The sequence below is a fragment of the Acanthopagrus latus genome, chromosome 11 (genome assembly GCF_904848185.1).
Source record: "Acanthopagrus latus isolate v.2019 chromosome 11, fAcaLat1.1, whole genome shotgun sequence".
Classification (NCBI taxonomy): Eukaryota; Metazoa; Chordata; class Actinopteri; order Spariformes; family Sparidae; genus Acanthopagrus; species Acanthopagrus latus.
In genome coordinates, this window is record NC_051049.1 from 22,198,617 (window position 1) to 22,218,798 (window position 20,182).

General features: G+C 39.9%; 1 protein-coding gene across 3 annotated transcripts in view; it reads right to left on the reverse strand.

The window, feature by feature from the left end:
- LOC119028418 (homer protein homolog 3-like) overlaps positions 1 to 20,182 on the reverse strand; it is a 59,595-nt gene that overhangs the window by 24,762 nt on the left and 14,651 nt on the right. For 2 of the 3 annotated variants that reach the window (XM_037114365.1, XM_037114367.1), the window contains 4 exons: positions 14,393 to 14,549; positions 11,903 to 12,034; positions 11,454 to 11,561; positions 2,644 to 2,652 (listed from right to left, as the gene is read on the reverse strand). In XM_037114365.1, coding sequence (XP_036970260.1) covers positions 2,644 to 2,652; positions 11,454 to 11,561; positions 11,903 to 12,034; positions 14,393 to 14,549 — 406 coding nt within the window. The remainder of the gene's footprint in view (positions 1 to 2,643; positions 2,653 to 11,453; positions 11,562 to 11,902; positions 12,035 to 14,392; positions 14,550 to 20,182) is intronic. The other variant, XM_037114366.1, reaches the window with a different exon arrangement.

A 20,182-nucleotide genomic window follows, 5' to 3' on the forward strand; every position in this document is an offset into this window, starting at 1 on the left:
ATATGTGTAATTTTCAGCCTAATACATGTTTTATGAGGGTTTGATAAGTTGAATAAATATCAAAGTTACTAGAGTAAACCATCTTAGTGTCTCTTAAGTGCCATCAATTAGCTTCCATCAAAGAGGTCGGCCTTGGTTAGAAACCAATATTATAATCACTGTGGAATTATTCTGGATGAGTGCGTCCTTGAAAGAAAGCTGTCAAGTGGTGGCCCTGGAAATTTAGATGGATTCTGATTTGCTGTCAGTTTTATTTTTGTTGTATCGTTCATCATATTGTGCTAAAAGTGATTTCAACATCATCGTTCCTCACTGAAGCTGTCGTTATAGTTGTGGTGTGGAGAGATTTTTAAAAACAATCTATTTGTAGTTATCGTTGTACTTTTTGTTCTCGGCGTGGACGGCCCTCAGTTCCAACTGTCATCAATGCCTTTTAGATTTTAGTTGTAATTTGCGAGCATCCAGATGATGAAGTTTCAGTTCAAGTCTGCTGAGCAGATTCTGCTGAGCAAATTCTTACAAAACAATAACTTTACACAAATAATGCAATAATATACAGAGACACAAGTTCACATTTTGCAGGGAACTAAATAATTGAATACTGATTCATCTGTCTGTTTCTTTCTTCTCGTACTTGATCATCCAGTTGGCTTGAAGGTCGTCATGCTATAAATCAGTGTTTTGGAGTAGATATTTCAGCTTCTGTACAAATGAGGGCAGCTGCAGCCTCACAGTAACATACAATGAGAAAAGAAAATCTAATTTATCTCACAAGTGACCTTTAGTTACAACACCGCATGGATCCGCAGCTAGAAAACAACAAGACGGTTCTACTTTTTGCAGCCTGAACTTTATGCTTGGACACTTGGACTTGTGAGCTGCTGTGAGTCGAGTTCTCGACTCGCATTCAAACGTTTTGCTTAAATGCACAGTATGTAATTTCTCAGTCAACACAAAAGTCGTTTGCATGGGTTGTTGTCTTAACTGTTTAACAACCACCACACATGGAAATCCATTTACGAGATGGGGTGGGTTATGATTTTTGAAAATTAGATTAGTCGTTAAATGACAAAAACTGAATACTGTAAGTGACTAGAACGTTGAATTTCCACTGTTTTTAGCGATGCCTGGAAATAACTCTTTTTCACACAAGCCTGTGTGATTAATATTATTATCATCAGAATTATCATCAAGTACTTCCCAGTGATTACTGAGAAGCCTTTTTGTTTGAAATGCCCATCCCTACTACTGTAGCCAAGGTGTCATTTATCTGACTCTTTCCTGCAAGTAACAGTGACAGGTGACCAAATGAAACGCATCATTACCTCAAATACATTTAAAATGTCTTAAAACAATGTCCTGTTACATATTCTGTAACAGGACAATGTTTTAAGACATTTTAATGCAGAAAGGTTATATCTTAAGCTGCTCTGTCAGCAACATAAAAAAGTCCTCTGTCTTCTTACCTCATTAGGATTAACTCACGGTATAAAATAAAGGTCAAACAAACTGAATGGTGATTCAGAACAAGAAGCCATTTGTCTTCCCCTCACGTCATGAAGACACTTTGAATATGACATTACAGCTTGCAGATGGCTCGACTCCAGCCTGGCAAGTCTAAACAATATGCTTTGATATTTTCCTTTCCGGCTGCCCAGAAAAGGGTTCAAGCTTCCGTTCTCACAGTTTTCGGCAGTTTGAGGCCCTGGGCTACAACACTGCTCACTCTCCTCTCTAAAAGCGTGCAGATGAATTGGTTTGGGCACATTTCTGTGCCCCCCGTCGCCTTCTGTCTTCCCTCTGAGCGGAAACCTGAACTTGTCAGCGACCAAGTGCCTCAGTGAAGCATTACAACCCTGCACTTACTGTAGAAAAAGCTTGTATTATTAATTTGAGTGAGCCTGACTGTATCCCCCCCCTGAGGATGATGGTTTATCATCTACAGCTCTGCAGCTCTCTGTCTGTCCTTATGGATGGATATGGAAATAAAACACACAGTTGACTCATGTGGATTAGCACTGTGTCCAGAGGAAGGAACCCGAGAGCAGGAGAAATCAAAGCCGAGACTCCAGTCCGGCCCCAAAGCCAACGGATCGGCTGTGCGTATCCCTGAATAATTCATCCTGTGGATCATGTTTAAGTCATAAATGGGATTACAAATTTACAGCAGTTTTTTTCCCGTATGTTGTTCGCTAACAGGCAGAGTGGAAACAAGGCAAGGAGGGACACTCGGGCACAAACCTGCAAATGACCAACAACCAGTCAAACAGAGTTCAAAGCATCTGAGAGGGAATCGTCTTTTAAAAGACGTATTTGTGTACTTATATTTCATTTAATCAAGGTGTAGTCTGAATTTGATGAAGTAAACTCAGAAAACAGCAAACAAATTCACCTACATGTTGCAACATTCTGTACACAAAGCTCTGCTGTAGAAGACGCCAGCTGTGCCCAGTCGTTAAATTTGCTCTGAAGTCAACTTTGATCAGAGTCCGGATGAATTATTGAGCGTGATAGGCCATGCAACCCTAAGATGCCTGACTGTGAACACTGAATAAGGTCTCTAAGACAAAAGAAGATGGTTGTCTTTGTGTTGCTTTTCTTTCTTTATTGTTGGCGTGTGGTGGAGTGTGTGTTTTCACGCACCTGGGAGAGCTGAGAGATGAAAATGTCCCATGGTGGGTCAGGTAAAGAGAGAGGGAGGGGGCGAATGAGGAGAAAAACAAAAGAAATGAGTTACAAGGTGATTAGCCAGTTTTATTTTGACAAAACATTGATCATGAAAGCTTCAACTTTTCAGAGTCCTCGGGTGAGGCTTGCATTGTAATCAATGGCATCACAGATACTTTAAATATTAAACGGCCTTCCTGAGAGCTTTCATCACGACGTCTCTGCGCCACTGTTCATCTTAAGTACATCTACACTGTTTACTTATTTATCCGAGCGCAAGTTCATCGGCTCTCTTAGCCTTTAGAGAGCACCTATTTCTACACCCTGTGTCTGAATGAGACCACGAAGCTACTTTAGTTATTCATGTCTCCATGCATCAGGGGCATATGCTTAGGTTTCCCTTGAAGCACCTGTCCTCCCTAAACAACGCATGCACACACACACACACACACACACACACCCAAAACACACACTTCTTTTTTGCTAGTTTTATTGCCAGGTCTGTGCTCTAAAATATTGATGACTAGTAGTTCTGTTTGCCTCTGTCTGCCTCTGCATGGAAACCATGTATGTGAGGAGATCACAGAGGGGGAAGCTCCAATCAGCAGGCGCAAACAAACACAGCTGTCGGCTGTCAGAGGGAGACAGCTTCTGTCTCCTGCTTGTGTTTACACTGCTGCTTAAACGACGTTCATTCTTCTTTACCCATCTTGGCATTTATTCATCTTCACGATGGAGATCAGTGGTTCACAAACATCAGCATCCCTGTAAGCTGAGCTCAAGTGGCTCTTCATTAACACTGCATAACTGATTTTAACTATATATGGGTGGATATTGCTGATCCTGGATCTGCTGAGGCCTGGTCTCTTTTTTTTTTTTCTTGGACCTTCAGTAGCTGGACACGTTTATCCTTTACTTAAGCAGTGTGTACCAACTACAATGACGTTTTTTTTTTTCTCCAGTTCAACAAGTGAGAACAACAAAATCATCTTCACTCTTTGTACATTTTCAGCGTGCAAGATTATTGTGCAGATAATTTTTTTTAATTCACTATTTGAAAAAAACGTACTCGGTGTGCAAAGGCATTTACTTAGGTTGGGTGGAGGCGCGTCACATATAGTTGGCCTATAAATGCTGGTAATTTATTGTTTGGTTATAGCAGCTGAAAAATGTCACTGCATTGAGTCTAAAATAGGTCCAACAACTGTTTTTTATAATAATAATAATAATAATAATAATAATAATAATAATAATAATAATAATAATAATGTAAGAAATTATGTGTGAATTCTTTCATGTTTGAGTTTGTAATAAATCTATTTTTGAGCAGTCAAGTGACATGACTAACTGTGACTGGCAATGTTATTATACTATATATATATATATATATATATATATATATATATATATATATATATATATATATATATATATATATATATATATATATATATATATATATATATATATATATATATATACTATATTATATAATGCTATTATACTATTTCTGTTATACACTGAGAAGTGATCTCTGAGTGAGTATGCATATTTTCATATCATGTTTTCAATTGCATGTGTGCGACTTTCATGTGTGCAAAGTGGTTTAAAAGGGCGTATGGAAAATTAAAGCCTTAGAGAAGAATAGAGCCTCACATATCCTGAAAATACACCTTGGACATACTTTAACATTATGGTTGTGAATGTGTCTCAATTTTCTGCACTTATGTGTGGAAGACAAATACCCTCTTCTGTTGGAGTGTATGGCAAACTTGGTTCTATTGTCTTCTGTTCCTGCAGATGTAATCTTATACAACAGGCTCCTCACCTCAGCTAAAAAATGCTTACCCCCTCCAGCCCAAATGTCAAACTTCACCTATGGTTATTGGGACATTAAGTATATTAAAGAACAACCTTGCACTAGTTTGGAGTCGTATTTGTGAGTTTAACTTCCTACAAAACACAAATGTGTAGAATTTTGTCATAAAAAATGTTATAATTCTATTATTCTAAAATAACCAAGCGGCAGAAGTACCTCCTAGAGTACCAGTGGACAGCCGTGCAACACGAGTTCCCAGCAGGAGAACATGAGATGTATTACATGTGTTTCCTGCGAGATTGGTGAAGAGAAGTTCCTATTAAAAGACTAAGTGTGTATATTTTAAAGGTTCTTTAACGTCAGGAAAATCCAGGGTTTTTTTTTTTTTTAAAAACCTATGCTTGTGTTCTTATCTTCCGGTCACACACAGCAGCCTCAGTGTGTCCTGATCCCTCTGCTCGGCTAAAACCTGTGACCAGTTGTATGGATTGGATTGAACAGAAGCTTTTTCTTAAAATATCTTGTGACAGTATCTCAGAGAAGACAACAATGGTGTTGTGACAGATAAAATAAAAAATGGGAAAGCAATGTGTTACAAAGTATTTGGGACCTTTAAGACAAGTGCTTACTTGCCTGTAATGCACTAGTGGGTGCGTCTATTCACTTCTATATTTCAGCAATTCCATTTGCATGTCATGCCATGATCTATCTTCTTTGCTGTTGAGAGACCTCATCTAAGCCATATCTACTACACAACACATGAGAGAAACAGGGCCATGGACAAGGGCTCAATTTCCACTGGGGCTTCCATTCAAAAATGCAGCATCATCTCAACAGTATTAACATTATTTTATTGCCCATAAATGTTATTGTCCATGCACTAGTCATTTCTATAATTCTCTCTATATTGCTCTGTTTATCATTCTTCATTTTTATCTTGCTTAACTTCACCATCTCCTCCTCCATCTTATCTGTGAGCTCTGCAAATAAGCCTGAAAGCTGCAGCTTTACTGCATGCAGATCCCCTGCTGCTGCTGTCCACACATCGGAGGCAGAGTGTGTGCTCTGTAAAGCCTGAGGCTGTATAGATACAGCTCTGTAGGAGTACTGAGGACGGTTACTGACCAGGGCTGTTACTGACCAGCTGAATGTGATGCAAAACCTCCTGATAGATTCAGTGAGGAGGAAAATTAAACAAAATGCTGCAGCTTCCCTCCAGCGTGTATAAACCATACACTTGCTGCAGTTCATCATATTGTAGGTTTATATATTTGCCTACAGTTTTATTAAATTATTTCCTTGCTCTCTCTATCTACCACTTTTTTTTTCGGACTAACATTTTGTAGCCAGAAACACACTGCAGTAATTTTGATAAATAAGGTGCAATTTGTAGAATATGGCCGGAATTGGAAAGTGGCTCCAAAAACAGCCGACAGCTGCTGCTCTTTGCAAGCCATCCTTTGCTGTAGCTAGCTACTGTTAGCTTATTAGCTCATGGCTTGGTTGGACGTGGAGGCAGTGGCCTAGAGTTTGTCTGGATCAAGACCTCAGATCACCACGGGGGGACGGGCCCCAGACCATCTGGATTTGGCCACCTGATGTGAGAGTCAACGCAGCTAGACACGGTACAAGGACTGAACTGAGTTCAGTTTGACGACAAGGGGACAGAGTAGTGAAGTGACACAGCTGCTCCGACCAGGACTTTGATTTTGTGGACAGCGTGACACAACAGGCTTTATGTAGACGATGAATGAAGTGTGTTTTACCTTGAGGTAACGAGCCAATTGTGCTCGTCTTGGTTCGGTAAAAGGGAAAATTGAATTCAACAGATGAACGGTTGTACTTTTTCTGTTCATTACGGAAAATAGAAGTGTATCTCATTTCTTGACATTTTTCAGTTAACTTCGTGCATTTATTACACCAACAGCTGGTTTATATCTCCCAGCTGAGACTACAGGGGGCTATCAGACTATCACCCCTTGCCAGTACAAAGTGGTGTTACGAAACAGGACGGGCCGGGGCTAGCTGGCTAACATGCTACTGTAACTCCATCATCATCAACACTGCTGCAAAACATAGACACAGACAACACTGTTGCTTCATTACATTTTGTTGATAAATTTAGTTTTCTTTTTGAGCATATTAATCAGATTTTTGCACAGACTGAGTGTGCGGATGCTTTTTTCTGTTCTAGCTTGATATTCTACAGCTCCAGCACCCCAGTGTGATGCTTGGTGAACGCTGCTTTTTAAACTCTGTCCGTATCTTGCAAATTGCTCCTTTAAAACCTAGTTATCTGTATTGTTTCTGCACTCACAATATGAGCCAGTGTTTGTGGAATGCTTTAAACAGTCCACACATTCTGGTGCATAAAAGCCTTAATGGAGCTCTTATCGGTCCTTATGTGGTATTATAGCCACAATGGCGCCCCCATCAATACTTGGCTGTGGTTAATTCGCACTATAACTTTTTGTGCTCACACTTAATAACAGCTTTGATCGGGTATTATTTCTACATTACACAGGTTCAGACGGTCAGCAGTTTGGTTTTTTCACAGCGTGCGGCGATGAGTCAGAAGATGTGATAATAACCACAACAGCACCGTGTTTACGGCCCGACACAAAATCAATGAATGTTGTCTAATCGAGGAATCATTACAGCCTCCTCGCCAGCGCCTGACCTTGTAGCTCTACCCAGGTGTGTGTGTGTGTGTGTGTGTTTTGTGTGCGCGAGTGGATACGCGCTTGCATTGCTCTTGATTAATCTAGCCTGCAAGCATGCTTCACCATGTTTCTGTTTTCTCTGTGTTTCTGCTCGGTCAAGATTTTTATTAAGATCCACATCAGAAATTTAAGTCCATTCTTTACCATTATCAGAAGAAAGCAGTGCTCGCTTTTTGAGCCTACATTAGAATTATTTTTTTTTCACTGTAAAAGCACTTTGCAATAATGGAAATATAAAAAAGCGTTATTCATTACTGAGTAATGAGAAATCCACAGTATCTTGCTCTCACACTCACTGGCTAAGAGACGTCCATTTTTTCCTTTCTGTGGTAATGTTTAAAAGATCTGGGAAAAGGACAGGGAGGATGGTGCTGATGTATTTTTGAAGATGACATGAATCATCGCTGCATTAGAGATTAAGGCTTTCTCTTGTTCTCGCAGATACCAGTCACTGGAATGACCTCAAACTTAACATCATGAATATATCCTTCTTTCATGTTATATAGTCCCTCTGCTGAACACTGCCGCACCCGGCTCCACAAGATTGGTGTTATATGACTCCTACTGTAAAGTTTGTCTGACCTAGCAACAGTAACCAGGGGGAGCATGACGTTTAGTCAATTGGGGCTTCCTGAAGGCTGATGGCTTCCATGTGACCACAGCAATCCCTGTTGCTGTGTGTTATTATCCCCACCTAGTTTCCTGCCTACACATCCACTGTCAAATAAAGACAAAATGTCCAACAAGAATGAACTCAGAACAACAACAAACACGGTGGATTGTGTTCACACACAAGGGTGATTGGATTGTTGAGTCCCGGTCTAAAAAGTATAAATTTAGTCTGCAGTGCAGTATTTTCAGCAGGAGAAAAAGTTCTCCAGATATGAGAGTGTAATCGATCAACGTCAAATACACAGAGGCACAAGTAAACTGAGGCCTCATCTGAAGTGTGAATATCAATCAGAATATGACACATTAAAGGCTCATTTGCAGTCCAGAGGCACAAAAATGGATTTTTCACACTTTAGACTGAATCATCGTACATAATGGGTTTTGATTTAAATTTGTAAGTGAAGAATGTAGAGTGAGGAGAGCGACAGGACATCAAAATCTAAACGGATGAATACACACAACGGTTATATTAGGTTCTAAGGTGGAATGTAAATAAGACAATTATTGATCAAGTTGACATTTGACCTCCCAGTCTTGCTACTTCATTAGAAAACATTAGTCCACTGGCCTTTCATATGGCTATACCAATTAACGTAAGCTGGTTTGAAGTATTTGACCTTCGTTGTATTGAGGCTCTGTTTCTTTCTGCCTCGATAAATATACAGACAATACAAACCAGCTCTTATCTGAGAGTCGCAGGACTGAGGTCGAGGTTGGCAGCGTGACTCTGCACTCCATCAGAGTGGCTCTTTGTGAGGACTTATACCAAAAAACACACACTCACACACTTGAGTCTGTTTTGAATGTCTCCACAACAACCTGACACACTGTTCACCACACGCTCACAAATGAGACTGGCAGCTCTGAAGCATTCCAAAAGTTAGCACGTGTCGGTGTTTCCTCCGTGTTTGTACGATTAAATCACAGCCACCAAATGAGGGCGTGCACTAGTTGACGCTGTAAACGCCAGAAGAGCTGCCCCAGAAAATACCACTCCGTGTCTCGTAGTCTACTTGTAGAAGAAAAAAAATGAGGTGAAGGACAAAAAGTTTCCACTGCGGGCAAACTTTCACGTCTCCAAGTGAACCTCGGAATTATCAAGTCCACCAAGAAATCACCAACACTGGCAGGATAAAAGCTGGCCATTGTCCTTTCAGCTGCAGCCAGCTTCCCTTCAATTATAGATGATTCAGCTCCTCTCTGTCCCTCCCTCGTTCTCTACTCTCTCTTCTCTCTTCTCTGTTCTCCTGATCCCTCATTCTCCTTTCTCTCAGTCCTGGCTGTTACTGCCCCTCTGAACACCTTCAGCGCCAGCATCGCTATCTCCATTTGTCATGCATGAAATCATTTAATGGAGTTAACCAATGGGAAAATAATGGAGCGGCCAGATGGGGATCCATCTAATCCCTCATGATTCTGTATATGTTTAAAATAGAAAAAAAAAAAAAAAAAAAGGCGAGGAGAGTTGATTGAGATATTACTCCTCTGCTGTGTCTCTTGGTTGGCCTTCGAGGTCACAGGTTCAGGGGTTCAAACTGTTCAGCCTGAACCTGTTGTTCAACCTTATCAAAGGCAACACAAGTCTGTGAGTTTTGATCCTTTTTCACCGAGTTAAATTGACATTACCTGTGACAATTTAATTGTTAACGATTAGAGCCGACCTATTCAACTGGCAGCCCACTCGCTAAATACAGCCCTTTAACAACCTCATTCCAGCCAGTCAATTATTGTCTTAGTAGTCCAATAAGAACACTTATAGTTTATGTCTGCTGCTGAACAAAAAGTACTCTAATTTCGTTAAAAAGTTCTAACCCAGGCCATTTAAGCAGGGGGACGTTACAAGAATCAAACAGACAAACAGACAAACAGACTTTAGTACAGTGTTTCTGTTATAATTGTGAAAATTAATTTAAAAAGCAGAGAAAAAACAAATTAAAAGTGCATTGTTTTTTACATAATGTATGAGCATCACAGGTCAGACATCAGGTATTGTAATGTTCCGGCCCTTTGGCACTTCACTTTTATTAGATTTGTCCCTTCTACAAAAGTAGTTGAACAGGCCTGAATAAGTGTCCTAACTGGCAGCATGCCCTGTTTCTATTTTCATTCCTGCTGCTCCTGTTGAAATCATGACATGACCAGGGAGTGGTTGAATCATGGAGTTGAAATGAGGAGTTATTGATATAATACCATCTGCTTTTACTATAAAAACCTAAAAAGGGAGGCCAGCTGGCTGGAGGATGATCGCCAAGTTGCTGAAAGTTTCTGATTAAAAAAAACATTTGTAGCAAATGTGTCATTTAACATTGATATTACAGTGTATGCTTATTAGTCACCTTTCACATCAGGACATGAAGGGGATGGGGGTGGCGTTTATTACAAGCCAGCCAGGCTAAACAGCTGACCACAGTTCCAGTCACACAACTGGATATATTTAGGGACACCTGCAGATCTCTCCAAACATTTTTGTGGCATCAAAACTGGCTATTTTCTCCATCCGTGATCGTGGTAACAGGTATTTTAAACCAAACCATGATGTTTTCTTAACGCTAACTACTTGGTTTTTGTTTGAAACCCTAACCAGTGCACGAGCACAGTGTAGCGACAAGACAGAAACAGAAATTCAACCTAAACAAAGAAAAGAGAAATACAGTTTCAAATAATCTGTGGTTTTGCAGAAACTTACTTAGCTGAAGTTTATTCTTGAGTTTGGGTTTTTTAGATTTCATTTCCACTATAATATCAGCATTTTTATAAATCATAACCAGCTGCAGCTGTTCCCTCAGTGCTGTCTGCACACAGTGAGTAGTTGCAGATATCACAGAAACAAATCTTTTTTTTCTATGTCCCAATTAGCCTGAATTCATTAAGCTGAAAAGAAACTATTCTCCAGTTTTGGTTTTATTTGCTCAGGTTTTAACCTTTTGTTCTGCTGCATTCACTTGCTGTTTAAGCCTTGACAGAAAGTCTCTGACTGAAAGCTTGTTAATTAAATAAATGTTATTGCAGATTTGAGTTTGTGGAGGCTTTTTTTCTCCATTTGCTTTGCTGAGATTTGGAAATCACTGCCAAATGAGAATTTTCCCAACGCCCCAATATACTGAGGTGAAGGATCGTTCCAGTGCTCAAAGCATCTCAAAACTCATCTTAAGAGACTCGACAGCAATGTGTCTTTCCAGGAACAACGGCTCTGTTGGTCAGAACAACCCACCACCCACCTTTGAACAGTTTTCAACATTTTATAGTTTACTTTGTTTTTGGAATGGAAAAGCTTTCATGAGGGGCTTTATTATTATGCCATCAATTACTGATGAATGTGCCAAACAAAAATGAATGTACTTATGTGGAAATGTTCCCTTATTATTCACTCATTATGGTTGATTAGACCTTGGAATTTACAGAACATGATGGATTGACCTCCTTGATATTTCTGTCAGATCTGCCATTATGGAGCAACTTACAGCTTTGATCATTTTGAGTATATCTGAGAAATGCTCCGCTCAGCCAAAATAACTGAGAACACTTTAAAATGTGTTCTTTAGCAGCTTTAAGAAATGGAAGCAGTGTTTTACCTCTGGAGCTGCGATGTTGAGTGCAGGGTTGGCCAGTTCAAACCTCTCCTGAGATTTCTCTCTGGCCAGACGGGCCGCCTCCTTCACCTCCTTAAACTGCTCCGCAAACTGCAGGGAGGAGGGAGAGAGACGACACAGGAGTCATACAAGTGTATCCATCCTAACAAATCTGTTATTGTAAAACATCCTCAGTAATCATTTTTTAAAAAGCATTTTCTGACAGTGACAGAATCTGGATAAAATACATGTTAATGTGAGCTGAAAATGGGACCTTGATCGCTACATCACCGTCCTCTCTGGCTCACACAGACCCCCCTTTTTCCCCAAACCATCCCATCCCTGTGTCATACCTAATAAATGAAAGAGCATCTGAAGTGTTTTTGTATGGCTGTTGCAGAGGTGTGTGTGTGTGTGTGTGTGTGCGTGCGTGTGCATGCACGTGCACGTACCTGTTGCAGCTGCTGCTCAGTGGAGAAGCCCAGGCCGTAGACAGTGTTGGCCCGGCTGTCTGCCCACTGGCCAAACTTCTGGGAGGTTTTGGTGAAGGTCATGTTGGGGGTGATGGTGCTGTTGATGATGGCCTGACACCATGGAGGGTAGGAAAACAGCAGATAAAATTATCTTAGCATGAAAAATTTGAAGTAAATAAATACTGGAGATAAGCAGAGCGAGAACAGAAGGAAGCATGTTGTCACACTGTGTATAAAGGATCAATCCTAATATAAAACCGACATACCGAAAATTCTTGTCAAAAAAAATAAACATTTTGTTCTGGAGAGAAACTCATTTGTGCGCTGGAACACATTGTTTCATTAGTAAGGTTTTCTTTTTAAAAGAACTTGTCAGATTATTTCCAGCAGTATTCAGGCGTGTCTTCATAACCTGAATTTTTTAGTAAATAACATCTGCAGCCGTTGTTACGAAGGTGCATCTTGGTGGAGTTCTGCACTGGCATGCACACATTCATCAACTTGCAGCTTAACAGGTTTCAAGGACAAAGAATTTATAATATTCAGAACCAGTAAGAAGAACATTAATCATTTCTGTCACCTTTAAATTTCCTTATAGCTGGTTGTTCATTTGTACGTACTGAACCAGCTGATTTTCATCCAATTATCAAGAGATTCACTGTGGAATAGCTCATTACAGTGAACAAGCTGCTGTTTGCTGGAACTGCACTGGTTTTCTTTATGCTTATTAGCAATAATAACATTAAAACCACATGATTAATTTTGATTTGTTTTCATCCCATGCACAGAGAGTACCCAGCCCTTCCTGGGCTTACAGCAGGGATAGACAAATTATCTGCCTGTCTGATTATCAGGGCCAATATTCACCATTTTTCGAATCATCTGTATCTGTGATTTTTTTTCTGTCATATTAATGATTAAATAAACTATTTGAAAATGTGCAATTTTGGCTCTGAAGCAATATCCTGTCACAAAATGCTCCACTAAAACAGTATCAGGTTGGTCACATGTCACAATTAGTAACCTATACACAATCAAATAATGTGAATCTATCGAATTAATGTAGAGGAATGGAAGGAAGCAATAAAGTAGTAAAGAACCTGAAAATTATACTAAACCTAACCAGAGCATAAGTACAGTGGTGTCACAAGACACATTCAAATAATTAAATACAGGTACAGTTGCAACACAAAAAATGGAAAGTTTCCAAATATCAACTGTTTGCAGAAAAGTATATTTTCAACATTTAACATTTTGCATCGTTCCCTTCCAGGCTTAATAAAATCTGTTGTAAAAAAAAAAAAAAAATCCCCTCCTGAAGAATGACTCAAGTTTTTAAGACTTACAGTTAAAAACCATAACAGAGGTCTCTGTTATAACTGTGTGTGCAAATAAATACAAAATACGCAACAACCAGGGCAGAGACAGAGCTAAGTGAAAAAGCTTGTTGTGGTGTGGGATGGTCTGTTCAGTAATACTCTCTAGAGGACACTGCTGAGGCAGATTTGTTGCCAAATGTAGATTTCTTTGGTCTCCAAAAGCCTCAATTCTCAGGGCGCTTTATTGGCACAATTGTCTGATAACTACACAGTGCAGTCTTTTTTTCTCTGAGTTTCATTTCGGCGCTAACAAGATCTGCTGTTGGTGTCGGGACTCCCTGGGTGCTTTACCATTGTTGTGAATGCTGCATTTCTAAGGTAGTTATAAATAGTTATAAATATTTTGCTGACAATGTGCACCTCTGACTAATGCATCCCCACCCATGACAGCCACAACAAAATGGAAAACAGATTTATTCCCCTCGATTTGAAGAATCTCAGGATGGGAGTGCACAGAGTGGGCTGAATAAAATTCAGACTGGAGGAAGTGATACTACACAAGATGGAGTCACCAATGTAATACTAATAACATTTGTGGAAAAATACTATCAACTCACAGCACCAAGGTTCAGCGTGTCACTGCTAAAGTTCAACAAAGGTTTATTAGATTTTTCACGCAGTCCCGCTGTGCCTCGTTCGGCTTTATTTGACAGAAATACAATAATTCATCGCATTTGTCGTATAGATGAATCACTTTAGAATAAATAAATAAATGTCAGAAAAGACTTGTTGTTTACAAATAAATTGATTTCCTTGTTTGTTTGTTTTCAGATTTTTCCTCACCTTGGAAAATTTTCAGCAAAATTGGTTGTTTTTTTATGTCTTGGCCTGAAAATGATACCAGATGAAACATGAGAAGAAAGTCTGCAGCTTCACTTCAGCAACTCCTTGCTGGCCCGTTTCTGACCTGTGAAACGTTCCCACTAACTTTGACGCAAACTGGCCCCTTGTTTTTACATTTCTTGGCCTTTTGTCTCTGTGAACAACACAGTGTTCAAATCACTGCCTGACACACACAGTGTTTGTATGTGAAGTAAACATATGAAATAGCATTTGTGTGTCTGCAGTCACACTTGCGGTGCCCTCCCACCTTAGTGCCGCCCACGCTGATGATGCGGTAGACGCTGCGGCTGGCATCATAGAAGAAGGACACGGTGACGGCGTGTTTGCTGGCTGGCAGCCAGTTGCGTTTGGTGGCCGGGTCGATCTGGAAGACATGAGCTCTGGCGCTGAAGATGGGCTGCTCCCTTTTAAAGTACAGGACAATAAAAGAGAACATATTAACTTAATGTCACTGGGGATTTACAAAACAATACTGTGTATATTCAGGCAACATTATGTAGAAATTGGTATTTTGTGCAATCTGGGAGACCCCACAGTTTCAGTGTGCAACACCACTGTCGTAAAAACAAATCTCAAGTGTGGAACAGTTTGTTAGACGTAATGTAAGTGCTAACTGCAAACAAAACTTGGTATGTCATAACAATGCCATGTGTTGAAACTAATGCTGTGACCCTCCCCTCTCACTGAAGTTACATGGTGCAGAAACAAGTGATGGGGGGCCGAGTGGCTGAGACAGAGACACCAGTCACACTATTACAAGACACTAGTGTACCATTAACGTGATCCAGAAGCTGTTGTTTTAAAAAAAAGTTACATAATGTTGCTTTAAATGCATGGTATTCAAAGAGGGGTATGGAATAAAAGAAAATATGAAACCACACACGCTGTAGGAACCAGATTTCATACTCTGATAATCCACACGTCATTTAATGACTGCAGAATGGCTGCGTGGTTACCATAACGGCAGCCTTTAGCTGATATTTGACATTGGATAGAAATGATAAAGTGCTGTGTTTATGACATTTATGAGTCATTTCCTTTGATATTTCAACATCAGCAAAGACAAATTAGTCATGTTTTTATTGCACTTTATTACAGATTTATTCAGCGTGCCAAAGACTTCCCGAACCCGTTTCTGCAGCATCAGTGTGGCATCAATTTTCTATTCTTGGACAAGCACAATTATTACATTCAGTTCATGGAAATTGTTTTCCATTAGTTTGTGCTTTTATTGTCCCAGGAGCACCCGCTGACATTAGTGCAGTAGTCATCTCCTAGCTTATGACTTCTCTCTATAAAAATAATATGATGTTCTTCTTTTAACTCCTTTGAGGTCACTTCTGTCTCTGTTCTGTAGTGAATAACAGAAATACTCTCAAAAAGGTGTTTGTGGTTTTCAATTAAGCGTGAAACAAGCAAGGTCGGGGACGTTTCTCAGGAAAGAAGCTTCAAATCACCACAGTGTTGATTTATTTTAACACGAGAATAAAATACCTGATTTAACATGCAAAACACTGAGACCAGAAGAAATCACATCCTCATTTGTTTAAAGGCTATTAATCTTGTTGTAACAGCTCGTGTCACTTTCCAAATTAATCAGTTTCCTGCTTTAACTCGTCACTCAGATCCATCACCCACAGTGAGGTGAAAAGTGCAGTCAAATATCACGTGCAAGAATAAATCTGTCAGCGTGCGACGCTCCTCACTGAGCCAGTTTCTCTGGAGAAACTCACCTCAGGGAACGTAAAGATGAGCAAACAGTTTCGCTCAAAGTCTCATGAAAACTCAATCTCCATTCTTATACAGATCTACCTACTTGTAGCTGCACTGATGGTTAGGGCTGCATCTAACTATCAAGTCATTAGCAATAAATCTGCAACATCTGTTAACCATTGATTGGTGACTCATTTTTTGTTTGGTCACAAAATGTGAAAAAAGATCTTCAAAATCTCCAAAACCTAAAGACTTTTCATTTGCTTCCATAGATCTAAATGTTTAAGAAGCTGGAACAAGCACAATTTTTGGACATTTTAGCTTGGAAAAAAAAATGCGAGGGACTCCAAGTGTTAGCTTGCAGAATGAGAAGCCTTCAGTGTTGAGCTGGGAGACACGGCCTTCAGGTTCTAATAACAACAATATTTTTAGGCTGTATTGAGATCCATGATATGTCTCAGTATTTTTAAAATCTCCTCTAATCTAATCTCCTCCTGCTTCATAAACACGATGTGAAAAAATTAAATATCACAATATCACTTCTTCGACATTGACATTTCAACAATATTATTGGGATGACTATTAGTACTTTGATAAAAATCACTTGACTGTAATGCAGCCTTTGAACCAGGGGAAGACAACACTTATACACATATTACAATTTACTGATATCCAAAATCTAAGACAGTGTACAGATATTGTCTCATATCACAGGAATGATTTACTATCGATATACTGCCCGGCCCTTTTAATGGTTTTTGTTTTTTTGGTTTTTTTTTGGGATGGTATCTTTCCAAAATAGCAATCATTTTCAGCTGATTATCCTTCATGTGCTGCTTTAAAAATGCATCCACCGTAATCTTTTATAGCACCGGTTTTACATGATATTAAAGTGGAAATATCACACACACAGTAAACTGATTAAAGCCAAAAAGGCTGAAACATCTGTACCCATCATTAACATCAACTGAGTATCATTATTTCATTTTGTTCATCTGTTTGACTGTGAATCATTAACTTGTTTTGCATTTTGGGACCTCACTCTTCCATTAAGCATACAATGATGGGCGATAAAGCTATAAATAGAGACAAAAATACTCCCAATTTCCAATTGTGATTGTGTTTTTGAATGACCTCGAGGTCGCTGATGCTCTCCTGGTGTAATGAGGCTATTGGTGGATTTGCTAACTGCTAGCAGTCCAATTAGCCGTCCCGCTCTCTTTGAAGAACTATAGACTCGCTGTGGGGAGTAAGAGAGGATCGCAGTGGGGAGAGGGACGACGAGGGCACTTCAGCAAATTCATGCAACATTACATGGCTAATAGAGTTTGCATAATGTTAATGCATTCAATGAGCCATTCCCATAGCAAGTCAATTATACACTGACATTAATTAGGATAATGTGTGCTGTGAGGAGGCTCTGTTCTTTGTCTAAGCAAGAGAAATAATCGTTTATATAGGTCAGCAACGGCTATATGAAGCATTGTTCCCACTGGATTTGGTTGGAATTACTTCACATTTGCATAGAAACAATAGTTGCAATTGTTCCAACACAGATTACTGAAGCTGCAACTGACAATAGACAAATGCAGAGCAGCCAAGGGAGCAGATTCAGGTGCAGGAAGCAGCACAGAGATGCAATGAATATCACTGACTGATGAGACAAATATGGGTCTAAGTTACCTGAATTACATGGAGACTGGACAAAAATGCCACACATGAATTATTAATATCTTACATATCCTGATTTTGTTTTACAGGTTTTGTTCCAAATCAAATTTTCTTCCTCTTAGTTCTCATAGAAGCCACAGAGGGACTGCTGCTTAGTTGCAGCCTCTAGGATTTGGAACTTTCCAGGAGAGTCAGTCAAGGACCGACTCTTGTGTTTAAGTCACTTTAGTTTTGTGGTTATTGGTTTGGTGAAAGCAAACATTTACAAACATTTATTTGAGGGCAGAAATGACTGAACTGTTGACCTTGGATGGAGTTTTAGGGTGAAGGTAAGTAAAAAAGAAGACAGGATGATTACAAAACTCTGATTAAAAAAACTTTTTTTATGATTTATTAATTATAATAATCTTGTAAGAAGAGTAAATAGGTTGACCAGGTGTCCCACAGCATTTTAGCTCTTGTGTGTCCCACATATTGAGATGATGTCCCACATTTTGACTGGAGTTTTCAGACATTTTTTTCCAAATGGCAGTGAGTAGAAAACCATGAGAGCTGTCACCAAGGGCATGTGTTTATGCCAATCAAACTGCACAAATGTGGGTAAAAGCAGAGACATTATAGAGGAGCCAGACCACTAAAGACTTTCGATAGTCCATAGTCCTTATTCCACATTTGGTTTCTTGGGATCTGGTCACCGTACACGCAAGCTAGGAGCTAATTAGCTGAACTTACTGTGGCTCAGACTTGAAGCTACATTTCAGTTGTATCTTAATGCGCCTCACTGACTGCAGTGGTGTCAGCCTAATTAGTTCAGTGCTACCGACTGTTTCACAATGAAGTTACTTGTTCTTAGAAAGTTGCTTTAAGCCATGTGAGCTATCTAACAGCAGACATTTTAACATTCCCGACATTTTTAATATTCCCAACTTCCAATCTAAATTTGTTTGCTCTGGAAAACGTGGATGCCTGCAGCAAATGGGCATTTTTATGTCAAGTCTGTGAACTTCACAAGTACCCACAAGCAGCTGATTCAACAAATTAGAGCATTTACACAGAGACGGGAGGAGTCAGCCACAAGGACTTCTATTAAGCACGAACGGAAGTTAAAATGACGACTAGAAAGTTGTTGTTGCAGCGTGCTTCACAACACAAACACTGCAGTGAGTACAAAGTGATGTTCACTATGTGTGCTCGCACTGCTGTGATGTCAGCCGTGTTTATGTCGGAGGAGTCGGGCTTGGTGGATCTTGCCCGAGTTCTGGGACTCTGAATTTCAAGCGCAATTGAAAGCAGCATAAGTTCCAGTGTGCCTACACTGGGTATACTAGCTCTGGCAGCCATTTTTCTGTGATGTCATGCACACACTGGAATAATGTTTTGCTGTTGTGCTCCAGGTTGTATGTTGTATCACCGTAGGGAAACTGACAAATTGTTGTCATTTCGCCATTTCTGAGTTGATCAGCAACTAAAAAGTCCATAAGGACGTTAGCATCCAACCACATCCAGTTAATGGTAACATTACTGTGACAACCATTGTGCTTGACTTCCAGACCTGAGCTAATTAAATGTGTCCAAGGAAGTGGTTGAATGCTAACATTAGTGAGTACACGTTGATATGGATTAGGCTTGGTTAAGTTAAAGGGGACTGCTGGATCTTGGCAGAGGTATGCACTCTAAGTTGTTGAGGTTTTGCAAGACAACAACCAAACCTTGAAACAGACAGGGCATCAGAAGGGCACCGTGAATGTTCCATTTAAACAATAATTTACCAACTTCAGCATTTATGGGCGTGAGTTATCACCTCCATCACCTTTAACAGCTACTCTGCGGCTGCCCTTGAGCAAGGCCATTTTAGCAACAATTTATCAGGTGAGAATAAGAGAGTAAAGAGACTGTAATAGAAATATGCCGATGGGAAAGCAACAAAGCCATTTATCTTAAGTTTAAAAAAGATATTATAACGAAATGTTTCGGGGAGGACAGTTTGATTTGAGACACAGGCGAAGCAAATAGCAGCACCCTCAAAGTGTTTAATTACACTCAATGACACTAATTATTTGGCTGCATAACTGATCAACAGGAGTTTAAAAGGCAATAAGCCAATAAGCAAAAATAATTGTTAAAAAAAGAATTAACTTCAAATAAAACAGCTTCTGTTGGGATTTCCTTTGTATCACATTCTCATCTTAATGAGAAATGATGACTGACTGCTCAGCTCCCAGCCGTCACCGCGGATCACACAGAAAATTAATGTCCCGTCATTCATTTGGCCCATCTCGACGTAGCACTGTGAAAAGCCCGTCAAGTTAATCAGCTCAGACAGGAAGCATCACGTCGAGGTCTGATGATATGAGCAGATTAACACTGGATTAAACCCCTCCTGAGGTGAGGGGGAGCAAACACGGCACAGCAGCTCCACAGTCACAGAAGCCTCGTCTAAACTGATGCAGTGCAGCAGAGAGGAGCACAGCCCGATGCGTCGCGGTGTCTGCTGCGTTAAACACACCTGATCCAATTAACGTGAAAGTGTGTAATTAAATCAGGTGATGTGAGTGTAAAACCCTGCATGACGAAGTTCATTCATATCTGCGAACCCCATAGCACGGTGAAGTGCTCAGATCCTTTACCAACGTAAAAGTCCAAGTACCACACT